General features: G+C 41.6%; 1 protein-coding gene across 2 annotated transcripts in view; it reads right to left on the bottom strand.

Moving 5' to 3' along the window:
- LOC111864640 (carbonic anhydrase-related protein 10) overlaps positions 1-14,515 on the bottom strand; it is a 346,880-nt gene that overhangs the window by 5,296 nt on the left and 327,069 nt on the right. For both annotated transcript variants that reach the window (XM_023852036.2, XM_023852029.2), the window contains one exon: positions 11,288-11,419. In XM_023852036.2, the coding sequence (XP_023707804.1) occupies positions 11,288-11,419 (132 nt within the window). The remainder of the gene's footprint in view (positions 1-11,287; positions 11,420-14,515) is intronic.

Genomic DNA, 14,515 nt, shown 5'->3' with positions numbered 1-14,515 from the left:
ACTGTACAGACGAGCAACACGCCATGTCCTCACACGAGTTGCACCGAGATAGAGCTATTTCACTACACAGTACACTGTGCACTGCACAGACGAGCAACACGCCACGTCCTCACACGAGTTGCAAAGTGCACTGATGTTGACGGTGGAATTTTGGAAAATGTATTGTACTAGGTAAACTGTACCAACTTTGTCACTTGAACAATAAATACCGGTATTAGAAACAATACGTAATATCTTTTCTTCTCAACAGTTTTGGAATTGTACAGTGAAATAGCCCTATCTCGAATAGAGGCAATATTTAACACATTTTTGAAGAAAGAGAGTGTGAGGATGGGGACTGGCGGGCTTTTCGTGATCTTGGTAATGAATCTTCCTGTCAGGTAACAGGAGAGGAATTTCTTAACTTGAACTCGTACGAGTATTAGCTTCATAAGATTGACTCTGTTACATGGAGTTCATTAGTTAATTAGTTACTTAGATGGGCAAAAAGCAAAGGCAGAAAATACCAGAGCCTGAATCAGTTACAAATTTCGGTCCTTCATCCCAATCCAAAAACCACAATAACTTAACATATTTTAATTGTTCTTTATCAACCACTAATTACATCTTCTCTATAACAATCTTAAAAAATAATTTCAAGTTGTCGGACATTAATAAAAGCGGATTAAAGAATAATTGGAAAATCGATAATCCACTGTAAAAATTTTAAGTTATTAACAATAAAAGTTATAAATTATATATAAACATTTGTGTTAATGATATTAAAATGTACTTTTGACTAATTATCTCTTGATATACAATGTAACTGACGGACAACAATGCAAACGTTTCTTTAAATTTAAAATTATCTAAACAGTGCAAATTAATACCAATGAACGGCCAGGAATAATGATGTAGCGTCTAGAGCCGTTGCTACGCAATGACCGCGAGATAAGCAAGTATACCAGAGCAATTTCTAGGCAACGGTTCGGTAAATACTTTTCCGTGGCAACGGATACTCATTCAAATATAAAGATACTTTTGGAAACGGTGTTTTCTACTCGGTCCGTGCAAAGGGGTTATAAGGAACACAACTGAAGCAAGAATAGTTCAGTTACAAGTTAGCTGCCATTCAGAGAGGAATTGGAAAAGGAAGCAGAGGAATAACCATTGTTGGAATTGTTACCAGGCAACGACTTATGAAGACACAGCAGATTGGAAAGATGTAACGCGTGCTGTAGTGATTTGTGAAGAGTTGAGATTAGCAATGGCGCTGTAATTAGGTGTAGTCACGAGTCGTGTGTTGAAATGGTCAATACATCCAATCTCCAATCGAATCCCCTTCTATAGTCACTCACACACGTGACAGTATGTTAATAACTCAGTTAAACGGCATTCCCACATATTTTGTTTATTATTACTATTATTATTATTATTATTATTATTACGTATTTCTCAAAATAAATAACAGTATATATGACGCCTCTCTAGGCCAGAGGCCTGAACGAGACGTCTCTGCTACCCCATTCTCTTTATGGACCTAGATAATACAATCAGTATAGTTTTACTGGTACACAATATATCCAATTGTTGTTGTTGTTGTTGAATTGTTAGCGATAAATAACAGAGGACGCATCAATTCATTAGCTCATCAGAGATCAAAATAATACATAAATAGCATTTATTATTTAATATTAATTAATTAATTGGGTATTCACAAATAAGCGTATTTCTTGTATTGCTCCTGTTTACAGATTTTATCAACTAGCCAAACTTCCATAGCATAATGAGGCATCGGATTTATACGTATGTAATACGTGTACGTGAACACATTACACAGAACATTTCGAAAAAGGTAAAAATGTAAAATTGTCTCTAACAGGCCGTGAAGGCCCAAAGGGGTGTCAGAGGTCGAGGCTCTCACATCTTCCAGACAATCGGCTCACAGATAGCGGTGAGGTTGTCAACCTTACACCCCGACCACAATTTACTCTCCAGTTCCAGAGGTCCCGGGTTCGATTCCCGACCGTATCAGATTTTCTGAGAAGTAGTGGGTCTGGAACGGCGTCCACTCAGCCTCGTTAGGATAACTGAGGAGCTACTTCACTGGAAAAGTAGCGGCTCCGGTTTAGAAAACCGAAATTAACGGCCGTGGGGATTCGTTGCGCTGACCACATTACACTCTATCCGCTGAAGTTGGCATTAAATTAGCCGACAAGCGGCGTAGCTCTGTGGGTATAGTTCGCTTGCAGACTAAAGCCACGGATTATTTTTTTAAATTTAGATTCCTGGTACACATTTTTGTTAGATGCTGCGTCGATCCCAGGGCCATAATGCGGCTGGAAGGATCTAATGACCTCATCGGAAACCGAAACCGCGACCTTCCGGCTTGCAGCATAGTGCCTCAACCAACTACGCTACCGCGTGCCCCCAGAAAAATCCATAGTCTCTAACTATTGCATGTGAAATCATTTGAAATCTGAATTTATGTCAATTTTCTCAAGTTCTGGTTAAAAAGAACGCGGAAGTTGACTCAGGCGGTAAAGATTCTGTGTTCAGGAGGTGCCAAATTGGAGGGTTTCCGTGGTTTTCCTTCAAGTTCAACCCAGTACTCATTCCACTGTTCCATTCTGTATAGTGTGAGCTACTTCCAATGTAGTTATTTATTATTATTATTATTGGAGGGGGTGGGTTTCCCCATGCACCGCGACTAATAGTCTGTTGTACGTCCCCCTTTGATATTCTACCAGTCTCCATACCCTGCCGGTACTGGTGCTCGCTATCAGCCCCGTTCAGCCAGTGAGGCTGGCTGCGGTACCCGATGCTTCCCCATCTACCGGAGGCATTGGAAACTACTTGGGCGGGAAACTTTCTACCTAATTTAGCTCAGAGGTATCCTAGAGACATGAGGATCTTTTACGTGCCGTAAATCTACGAGACGGGACCCACGGCTTGAAGTCCCTCCCGGAGGACTTGTTCCCTGAATTTTTCCACCCTTAAAAACTCCACCACCTCCGCCGGGTTTGAACCCGCGTACCTTGAGTCATTGGGTGGGAACGTTACCCTTGACTACGGAGTTAAATAAGCAGCAGATAAATACATCAGACGCATATTAAGAGTTCAATGAATAGGAGCAGTGTTGAGACCTTGGCCTCTGAACAGTATTGTGCCCAATTACCTCACTTCGCCGAGCGTCCATGTTAGAGGATGTTAACGAGATTCCAACAGCTGGGACCATGCGGTGTCACTCTGAATGAAGCCCGCAAATTTGACCGATGAGAACGGGACATGGGAAATGCATACCGACATATTAGCACTGATGGGATTCGAAACAAAACCTTGGCTGTTCCGAACGGAAAGACTCGGAAAAGGATAGCTCGGCCACAAGGGTGTAAATGATATTACATGTCGGCGGAAACACGCCCTAAGACCATGGTGTAATAATAATTCAATTAAATTCAATTCGTGTTTATTTACGTGCAAACTTAACAGCACAGTAATAATAATAATAATAATAATAATAATAATAATAATAATAATAATAATATGGCTATAATTACAACTACCACAATCGTCACGTGACGACGAGATATTCAGCAGTATATTTTTATATAAATAGCTTGAAATTGGATATAAGGATTTTGACTCGATTTTAAGTAAGTTGAGAAGAGCTTCGGTAGATGATTTCCGTGAAAAACGCTAATGAAAAAGTTTCCGGCTCCATAAAATCAGACAATTTCTTGGCCCATAAAGTATCAACTCCAAGAAAGATACCGAATTTTCGAGGCAATAATATTGATAGACCCCCAAACAATACCAAATTTACTACTACTACTACTACTACTAATACCATTGTTACTGATACTACTATAAAAAGGTAAAGCTATCCCTGTAACAAGTCGTGAAGACCCATAGGGTTGTGCGACTTCGAGGCTTTCACATTTTCTAGACAATCGGCCCATAGATGGCAGTAAGTTTGTCAGCCCTACGCGCAGACCGCCCTTTACCCCCATGAAGATTCCTGGTACTAATTTCTGTTAGAGGCCGATTCGACCCCAGGGCCATAGTGCGGCTGGAAGAATTAAGTAAATTTGAAAGAATCCATCTCATCGGGACTCGAACCCGTAACTTTCCAGCTTGTAGCATAGTGCCTCAACCAACTACGAAAACGCGTTCCCCTCTGATACTACTACTACTGCTACTACTGATAATAATATTGCTGCTGATACTTCTACCACCACCATTACTGCTACTAAACGACCACTACTCGGTAATGGTAGTGCCGTGTTCCTTACGGTCCACTGACTCAGTTCCTGATTTTAAGGGCAGTAGCCGCCCGGGAGAAAGAGGAGGAGCCCTTTGGCTTATAGTCTCTCCATATGGAGAGGATTCCTGGACAGTTCAAACGGATAGCGATCTTTACACCGTGAGGCCAGTCTTCGGAACTCAACACACATTTAGGAGTTTGCTCATGAGAACTAGGCAGGAAATTGACACGCAACAGACGGCGAAGTGCACCTGTAACATTCCCTGTGGATTGTCGAAACAGGTTGGCTACGCGAAGAATTTCTACTCCAAATTTTCCTTTTATCTCCCGTTGATAAAACCAACCAACCTAGGATGTCCAACTTGACGATGTAGGTAAAAGAGAGTTGCACTGCTCCCAGAATCAAGAGAAAGTAAAATATAATGAGTCCTGAGGGATTGGAGAACCAAATATGAGTGCGCTAGCGAAGGCCATCTAAGTGACTCTCGCCTTTTCACCTGAAGATGGAAACAGTTCTAACTTTCGAAACATTGCGTTATTATGTGAACGGTCCACAGTGTCCAAGAACTCAGTAGATCCGGATGGTACAACGATTGTTCAAGGAATATATTCTGGCGTGAGCATTGAGTGAACAAATGACTGACGATATTTTTTCCACAAAATAAGGGTCATTGAAATGCTGCAGGAAATTTTACACAACCTTTTATTTTTTTTCGGAGAACAGGAGTGAAATAATTGTTACGTGATGATGATGATGATGACTACACGGAGCTGCAATAGACACCGGACACAACTCCATACTTTCATTGGCTGGATGCGGATTTCATCAAAGCTTTCAAGCCCAGTCTTCATCAACCATTTTCTTTTATACTTGGCGGCCATTACTCACATACTAGGAAGTTTGTGGTAATATATTTGGATGGAAGAATGAGAAGACGGATATTTATCTTACTGAGCATTCTACTTATAGAACTCCTGTCTCTCAATGTACCTCCTTCAAGAAGATTTATTCAGCAGATATAGGGGACTGGTTGAATACACATCCATTGAAGGGACTTAACAATTCTTCAGACTGGGAACTTAATGGGTGGAGCATAATCTGAGAGCAGCTTTTATGAAGTCGTTTTGTCAATGGATTAGAAAGGGTCATTTCACCTTTCGATTCTCTGATGTTCAGAAAATTTGTTATCCTATCAGACTCCTAAGAAAGGCACGAGAAATCCGAAGTTGGCGAGACAAAAACAATTAAGACACCGTCAGTCCTCTTTATTGTCTTCCTGCTCCATCCCTAAGAGGCCCTTCAAGAGGAGATACAGCATCCCTACAGCGCAAAAATCATAGCTTCACTAAAATGTGGCAAAGTAACTGACATCGCTTCATACCTCTATAACAGATAAGTCATAGATTCATTGCAAAGTCTGGGATAGCAGCTGCAATCAATCCCTCTATAACTGAGAAGTCATAGATTCATTACACAGTCTTGCATAACAGCTGCCATCGCTTCCTCTATAACTGAGAAGTCATAGATTCATTACAGTGTCCGGCATAACAGCTGCCATCACTTCCTCCCTCTATAACTGAGAAGTCATAGATTCATTACACAGTCTGGCATAACAGCTGCCTTCACTTCCATCTCCTACAAAGCAGAACTCACAGGTTCAGCATGAAAGGTGGCAAAACAGCCCTCGGAACCCGTCACTCTATAACTGAGAAATCAAACATTCACTACATAAGGTGATAAAGCAACTCTCGTCACCTGTTTCCCCTCCCACAAGACAATTACTGCAGAAGTTAGGGAAGAGGAAGGATACAGTGAATGGTGCGAGAGAAGTTCACCGTTCCACGAAATCTGAAAAAGAACCTGTCTGTGAAACGTGGCTCTATCTTGAGGCTGCTGGAAATAGGACCTTCCTCTGGGTACGAACGTCTTGGACAACAAGCCTCTATAATTTCGGATGATACCGATGCTAAACCGGTAGGTTGATCATTCTTGTGCAGCAGAATTAACCGGTGGTATCATTGGTTGGGGCACTGTGCTACAAGCTGGAAGGTCGCGGGTTCGATTCCCGATGAAGTCACTTGATTTTTCAATTGACCTAATCCTTCCAACAGCACTGTGGTCTCGGGGTCGACTCAGCCTCTAACAGAAATGAGTTCCAGGAATCTTCTTGTGGGTAAAGGACGTCTCACAACCTTATGGGCCTCAACGGCTTGTTATAGGGATAATTTTACCTTTTTACCTTTTAATCGTTCTTGGGGCCAATTTAACTTAGCGTTGTCCATAAGTCTCATTGTACATTCTTAATTTTATTTTGAATTTAATTTATCTAGCCTTTTTACATTTATCTAACGAATTTCCAACATTAAGATAAAACATTATCCGATATTAGATTAATTCTTTTTCACATGTGTTATTATAATATTTGATTTTATGATCTGTAAAAAAAATGTATTTAGTTACCAAATTTGTCACCAAATATTATAGTAAATAAGGCAGTCAGACAGAAAAAAATATCTGGTATATAGTATGCAGAAACCCTCTCGAGGAAAAGAGCCAATATTCGGTCAATTTACATCAAATCAATCATCGTCTCAAGTTCTTACCCTCAACTTTGGGGGTGTGTTTCACTCTCAGGTGAAAGTGAGAATTTTGAAGCAGAATTTAGTACTGGAACGAGCAGAGCTCAGTCGATATAGATGCTTGGCCTCGGGGTGGACGGTCGATAAATCAAGGTTAATTCTCGGAAGGGCAATGAGAGTCTTGTCTTCTCTTTTCAATGCATCCGGAGCAACTCTGGTGCTTATTGTGCCACCTATTCAATGAGTTTCTAGGGCTCTTTCGCAGGTATCAAGTTGTGAGAGCGTGAAACCGGCCTAATACCAAGGTAAAGAGGGCTGCACTGCCGTTTACTTCTTTATGACTTTGTCTTCATTAAGCACAGTGACTTTTACGCTTTTAACATACTTCAGCACATTGGGAGTAAGAATAGTCTACAGACCAGAGGAGCAGAGAGATACAGTTGGAACTAAACGGAAGATATTGTGCCTATGCCTCTTCCCTTCAGACATATACACCCTTTGCTGTGTAGTGACTCTGTAAACAGCGCGCGTTGCTAGGCGATAGATTACTAAGACGCAACAATGGACTAACTGGGAAGCGGTGTTCTCTACACAGCCCGTGAGATAGGTGCGTGACGCAACAATAAAAGTGTTGGAAGCGGTGTTTTCTATGCAGTCCGTTCCGAGGTGTTATAAGCAGGATAAGTCTAGACCCGGCGGAGGTCGTGGAATTTTTAAGGGCGGAAAAATTCAGGGAACAAGTCCTCCGGGAGGGACTTTAGATTTACGACACGTAAAAGATCTTCATGTCTCTAGGAGGCCTCTGAGCAAAATTAGNTATTAGTCGCGGTGCATGGGGAAACCCACCCCCTCTATACTGAATAACTGAATAGTTAGTCAGTAACCCGTGTGGAGGCGGGGTCGAATACCTACACCGTGACCCTGCAAGTCGTAGTAGGCGACGAAAAGGGAAGTCTAAAATCTGAGACAGTAAAATATGGTCGCGAGTTCCAAGGGACTCAGGCCCGAGAAAGACTTCGCTGGCAAGGTCCATCAGCATATATAAAAGGCAGACCCGTCCTCTCGTCAGAGAAGGTGCCCCACAAAAACAAGACCGTAAATGCCAAATAGTGGTAAATGACCAACTTTGGTCGTGGGCCTCAAGGGGCCTGTCGCCAAGACGAATTGATTGGCGGTAAACCCCCAGTCGTAAAGTGACTCTGACTCTGACTCTGACAGTTCAGTTGTATCGAGTCAGTGTCACTGTCAGTTGAAATGCAGCAGCCGCAGAAGACAGTATTCGGAGTATTCGGCAGAACAGAAGTCAGTCAGTTGCAGGAAGAAAAAGACCTGAACGCGTGATTTAGAAGATTTTATGTGTGAGACGGTTCGTGCAACAGTGGATTAAGAGGTGCTCGTAAATCGGAGATAGTGCTGCATCTAAGTGTAATCAAAAGAGCGCGTGTAGCCAAGCTGTTTATGAATCCAAATCATCCAAATTAGAACCCGTCCTTTCGTCACGCGTACCCCCCTACACGTGACAAAATATTTTCTTATGTGTCTGTAATTTATCTTCACTTCAAGCTATGAGAAAGTCAGTTATGAAGGATTCTGTCAAAATTTGCAAGACGTAATTTTAAATAGCTGTAAAGAGTTCAATCTGACATCATACCAAAATAAAATCAAATTTATTATTATAATACATATAATTTATTTTATTATTTATTTATCATCGTCCTATCAGCTCAATTTTTGTTAGTTGGACCAACTGTACTCATATACAATGTAGATTCCCACACTTAAAATGGAAAATAGTCTGATATATTCGTTTTTTTTTCTGCATAATTTTCAGCGAAAAATTCCTTGAAGCAAAGTTAATCTGTGCAATATTTGGAATGAGACAAGTTAATTGATTTTTTCCTAGGAAGGTTAAATTTGGAGAACCTTGTAAACAGCACCTTTTTACAAGAATTACTTATTTAATATGTCTTCACAAAATTCACCCCCTCCACTGTAGTTATCAAATTTCCTGGAAAAAAAAACACAAAAATATGCTAAGTCCCCTTATTCTTACATTATTTTAGTACAGTATTTCGTGAAAATTGTACAAGAGATTGATAGTGCATGGGGGCTTTGTCCCGAACAAGAGTTTTATCACCTCATGCATATTTCTCTTCCTTTTTTGTATCTCTCTTTCTTCCCCCATCCAGCCCCTACTCCTACATTCTCTGTCTCACTTCCGTTCCAGCGCTGGACGCGGTTGCGTGAGGAAGAGAAACTTCATTATCCGTAGTTCTGTTATACCGACTGACCATAGACAGGCACACATACATACAGAATCATGTAAGGTCCTGCCCGTCTATTATACCTTCCCTACTTTCATCTGCACAGTTATGTAATTACTTACTTTGAATGAATTCCCAACACGGCGGCCCGGGTTCGATCCCGGGGTTTGGGATTTGTGGTGGACAAAGTGGCGCTGGAGCTGGTTTTCTCCAAGTACTTCGGTTTCTCCTGCCAATCTTCATTCCACCAATTGCTCCACAATCGCCCTCACCTATTATCTGGGGCTGGTACAATAGATCAGAAATGGCCGCAGTACAAGGGACTTAATCCCACTAGCAATAAAAAAATACTTCGAATGGAAGAAAGAAATATTTGATTGAATTTTAAGTTGCGGAAATTCACACATGGTCCACATCCTGTTTATTTAAGATATGTTTTAATATTATACTAAGTCAGTGCCTGTTTTTCACAATCTGTCTCTCTTTGTACTCTTTTTCTCCGCCATGCATGCTATATGCCTCGTCCATTCCATCCCCTTTGAAGCGATCGCCCTGATCGTATTTTGTGGAGAATACTTTTTTAAATTCCTCATAACACAATTTTCTTCGGTGTCCTGTTACTTCCTCTCTACGTAGCACAACATTCTCTAACTCCTGTGATCGCCAGGATGCTGAAATGGAAAATACTCTCTGCTAGGAGTATATCACGGATAACCAAGCAAAACTGCATAATGAAGAACTTCATAACTTGTGCTCTTTGCCAAGTATACTTTTTTTTTCAGTGGTTCTACACCCCCTACCCTTGTGCCTTGGCCTCTGATTTTCAGTGCCATGATCATTTTTACAAACGGCAGGACTCCTTGGACGAGCGATGAGCTAGTCGCAAGGCCTCTACGTAAACACAGGAAAACATAAACACAGAATAAACACACATACCAAACAGCCATGCCTTTTGTGAGATCCGAACCCACGATCCCGGCTTCCGACCGAGCGAAGACAGTACATACTGCTCGGCTACTGTGACCGGCAGTGTATAAGAATAATATATAAGAATTCAGTTCGTACCTCACAGGAAACAGATCCGAACCCACGATCCCGGTTTCCAAGCGAGCGAAGACAGTACATGCCTTAGACCGCTCGGCTACTGTGACCGGCAGTGTATAAGAATAATATATAAGAATTCAGTTCGTACCTCACAGGAAACAGATCCGAACCCACGATCCCGGTTTCCAAGCGAGCGAAGACAGTACATGCCTTAGACCGCTCGGCTACCGTGACCGGCACCAAGTATAATTAGAATGATAAAGTCAATGAGGACGAGCTGGACAAGGCATGTAGCACAAATGAGAAGCGTGTATACGGGATATTGGTGGGAAAGTCAGAAGGAAAGAGACCACTGGGAAGACGAAAACGTAGTTGGATGGACAATATTAAAATGAATCTTAAAATGATAAGATGCCGTGGTATGGAATGGATTTATGTGGGTCAGAATATTGATCGGTGGAGGGCTCTTGTGAACACGGTAATGAACCATCGGGTTCAATAAAATGCTTGGAAGTTCTTTAATAGCTCCACAACTGGCAGCTTCTCAAGAAGGACTTAGTTCCATAAAGTGCCTACAAACAGAGTTTTGGTAGGCGATCACTTGGAAGACCTAGAAGGAGATGGAATAATAATAATAATAATGATAATATTATTGTTGTTATTATTATTATTTGTAGAGGGGGTGCGTTTCCCCATTCACTGCGACTAATAGTCTATTGTACGTCCCCCTTTGATATTCTACCAGTCGCTATGCCCTGCCAATACTAGTGCTCGCTATCATCCCCGTCCTCCCAGCGAGTTCGGCCACCTCTCTGGCAGTGGTACCCAATACTTCCCCATCTACCGGAGGAATTGGAAACTACTTGGGCGGGAATCTTTGCCTAATTTTGCTCAGAGGTCTCCTAGAGACAGGATCTTTTACGTGCAGTAAATCTACGACACATACCTTGAGTCATGAGGTGGGAACGTTGCCCCTAGACTACGGAGGCCGCTAAGAATAATATTAAGTTGGAGGATGGGATTTCGACTGCCTCAGAATCATGTCGGATGGCGGACTTTATTCATTGCAGTGTTCAACTTCGGGCTCAGAATTAGCTTCCAGTTTTGTTTCAGTGGCTGTAAACTCAAGAAGTCTGCATGTGCTGGTTCTCACCTCGATTTTTTTGAAGTCTATATTGGTCCGGACGGTGCGATGGTGCAGATGCTGCACTGGCCTTGCGTTGTTACCCAGAGGCGCTTTCGGCGTCGTCTCCGAGCCTTGCATTAGTTTCCGAAGCGCATAGAACTAGAACACAGATATAAACACATTATGACATGACGTAAGGTCCAACATGTACCTTGATATGCGAAAACTAATCATATTAAAATTTATTTATGCACGGCGAAACTTCATTTATAAAGCACATCACTGTATCTTTTTTTTTTAATTCGTTTAGTAGGGGGTGGATTCCAACTGGGTCCACTCGGCACGGCGGCCACTGATTGGCCTATTGTACTACCTGCCCCGGGTGATTATGATGATGGAGAACGTGGTGGAATAAAGATTGGCAGAGGAAACCGAAATACTAGGAGAAAACCGACCCCAGCGCCACTTTGTCCACCACAAATCCCACTTGACAAGAACCGGGATCGAACCCGGTCCGCCGCGATGGGAAGCCAGCGACTAACAGCTTGAGCTATGGGGCTACCCATCACTGTATCTTCCACGAATTCTGGAAGATATTTAGTGAAATCTTTTTTTTAATGAGTAATTTCCAAACAAGCGTGAAATATTATATCCCCACATTTTATTGTACATTATACAAAAGTTTAGAAATTAAGATATATTATGTAGTTCTGTTTTCCTTAATTGATTCATTAAATATTGCACTGGCTGGTTCTAAAGGGTTCTGACGATGATGTATAACATACAGAATTACTGGGTTTGGGGACTTTTTCCATCGTCCCGTATTTTAGACAATAGAAAACACGACGTTTCGGAAACAGGATCTCTTTCCGTTCTCAGGTGAGGGGGGAGAAACCTACTCAATTGGGCCCCCTTAGAAAGAGCTAATCGCAATGACTGTACAACTCCTGTCAGATCTACACAGTTCTATAATACTGTGACGCGTTACCTAGCGTCCATCGCCACGCAACGGCTACAGTGGAAATTGTTGAGCTCCAACAGCGACAAATCGAATACAAACAGACCGTTGCGAAGGAGCGTTCCCGAAGCAACGAACGCGTCTCCCCGGAGATGAACTACAGAGAGTTCGTTGCGCCCGTTACGTAACAGCGGACAGTAGAAACGAAACTGAGGAATGGTGTCCGGTATCCAGTCGGCAGAACACCTACATAAGTTGGAACCTAGACGCCATACGATATAGAAGAAGGCAGCAATAGAGTATTAGAATATTGAGTATTGAAATATTAGACCAGAAGTCAAGTGACATTGCAAATGATCAAAATTGTAAAGCGTGTAAGTGTATAAGTGAAGTACAATAAAGATTCGCTAAATCCGAGACCCACGTGAAGTTATTTGTCGCGTGACATACCCAACACGTGACAATCCTTTTTATTAAATATGATGTAAAAGTCTGTGATGATGATACTGTAGCGTGTTTGTGTGTCACGCTACAAATAAGTTCACGCCGTTGTCCCAATATAGCGGATTTATTCCTTTCGCTCACACTTTACACACACTTTACAGGCGTTTACACTTGCAGTGCTACAATCACTGCTCACAATATTCCGGCGAGACTGACTCCTTAGACGGATATTCCAAACTGACTTCTTAGACGGGCGATCCGAAGCTTTCTTCTCCAAAGGCTGGTCCGCGACTGACTTCTTCGAATGCTATTCCGAGACTCTCTGTTTGTCGCTGAAGCTGGGCTATCTATAACCTTGCCCGCTGTTAGGCAACGAACCCTCCGTTATAACCATGGAGACTCCTGTTAAAATTACAATGAAGCAATTGTTGTCTCCTCTGTAACGGTCTATTGTAGCGTTTCCATAGAAGTTACTCCTCTGGTTTGCCTACACGTTACAATACATTAATACAAATATTATATTTTTCGGACATTATCCATTGTCTTGTCTCTAAAAACCGTCCTGTTTATTTTTCAAAACACATAGTTTCGGAGACTGGATTCTGTCTCTGTCTTCAGGTAAAACATACTGAGTTGGGTCAAATCGATAGAGCTAGTCCGGAGATAGGGACTAGCTCTAACGATTGGGCCCAACTCAGTATGTTTTACCTGAAGATGGAGAGAGAATTCAGTCTCCGAAACTATGTGTTTGAAAAATAAAGGGAACGGTTTTAGATAAGGACAAAACGATGGATAGTGTCCAAAAACATAATATTTGTACAGTTTCTATTGTATATTTTCTTGTTATCTCCCGCCGAATTAGCCCGGTCTCAAGTGATTAAATAGCTGGGTAAATATAACAAGGGTTGTGCAGTGATTGAGATTAGCTCTTTCTAAGGAGTCCAACTGAGTAGGTGTCTTCTTCCCCCCTTCACCTGAGGATGAAACAGGTCCATTTTCCTAAATGTCTCATTTTATATTTTCTAGAATACCAGACGAATGAAAAGGTCCAAAAACAAGTAATTCTATTACACTGGCTGTCTTGTGGGGTTCATTAACATTTAATTAGGGAGTGAAATGCGTTTAGACAGGAAACTGCCATAACCACGGGAAGTAAAACATAATAAGGGGCATCCCTGGAAAGTCACGTGGTTCTTCACGCTTAACCGAAAAGATGAAAATTTTTTCTCTACAGTGATAGTAACTATTTCGAATTTCAGAATCATCTTTATGATATAATACAATAAGCTGGGATAGCTCAGTCAGTAATATGATTAATTTGCAAATAAACTGGCGGGGTTCTTTTCTCAGGGGAGATTCTGAGAGATACCAATGTAAGCAGTTTTCTTGCAGACATTTTTTATTTTATAAATTTTAGAAGACGCTTATCTGCGAAACACACCACAGAATTTCAGGATGTCACTGTTGTGTGTATAATAATTTATCTTAGTCTAGTCTGCTAGTTGGAAATTCATCTTCACAAACCTGGGTTCATAGGCGATATTAGTAGAAAATACCCTTTAGAAATTCACCAGTTACTCACAGCAGTGCCCAGACACAAATGTGCTTGCCTACGACAGGCAGTGAAAAGCAGATTCGGTTACTGTCATATAGCTCTAGTATTCGAAAACAGAGCAATTTTCAATTTGTAACTCGAAGAGACTTTCAGAATGATATGTCAATTCTATTCTTACTTCCCGCATGCAAGCCGTCAAGTGGAGCCTCCATCGGCGTTTTCACGAACTCATTGCATCTGGCGCGGAACTGATGGTTCAATTCTCCTTCTATATATACTGTACATGCACGCATTGAGA

Source organism: Cryptotermes secundus, unplaced genomic scaffold (genome assembly GCF_002891405.2).
Source record: "Cryptotermes secundus unplaced genomic scaffold, Csec_1.0 scaffold284, whole genome shotgun sequence".
NCBI lineage: Eukaryota > Metazoa > Arthropoda > Insecta > Blattodea > Kalotermitidae > Cryptotermes > Cryptotermes secundus.
The sequence above is the reverse complement of the archived record's forward strand: the minus strand, read 5'-3'. Positions and strand labels throughout refer to the sequence as shown.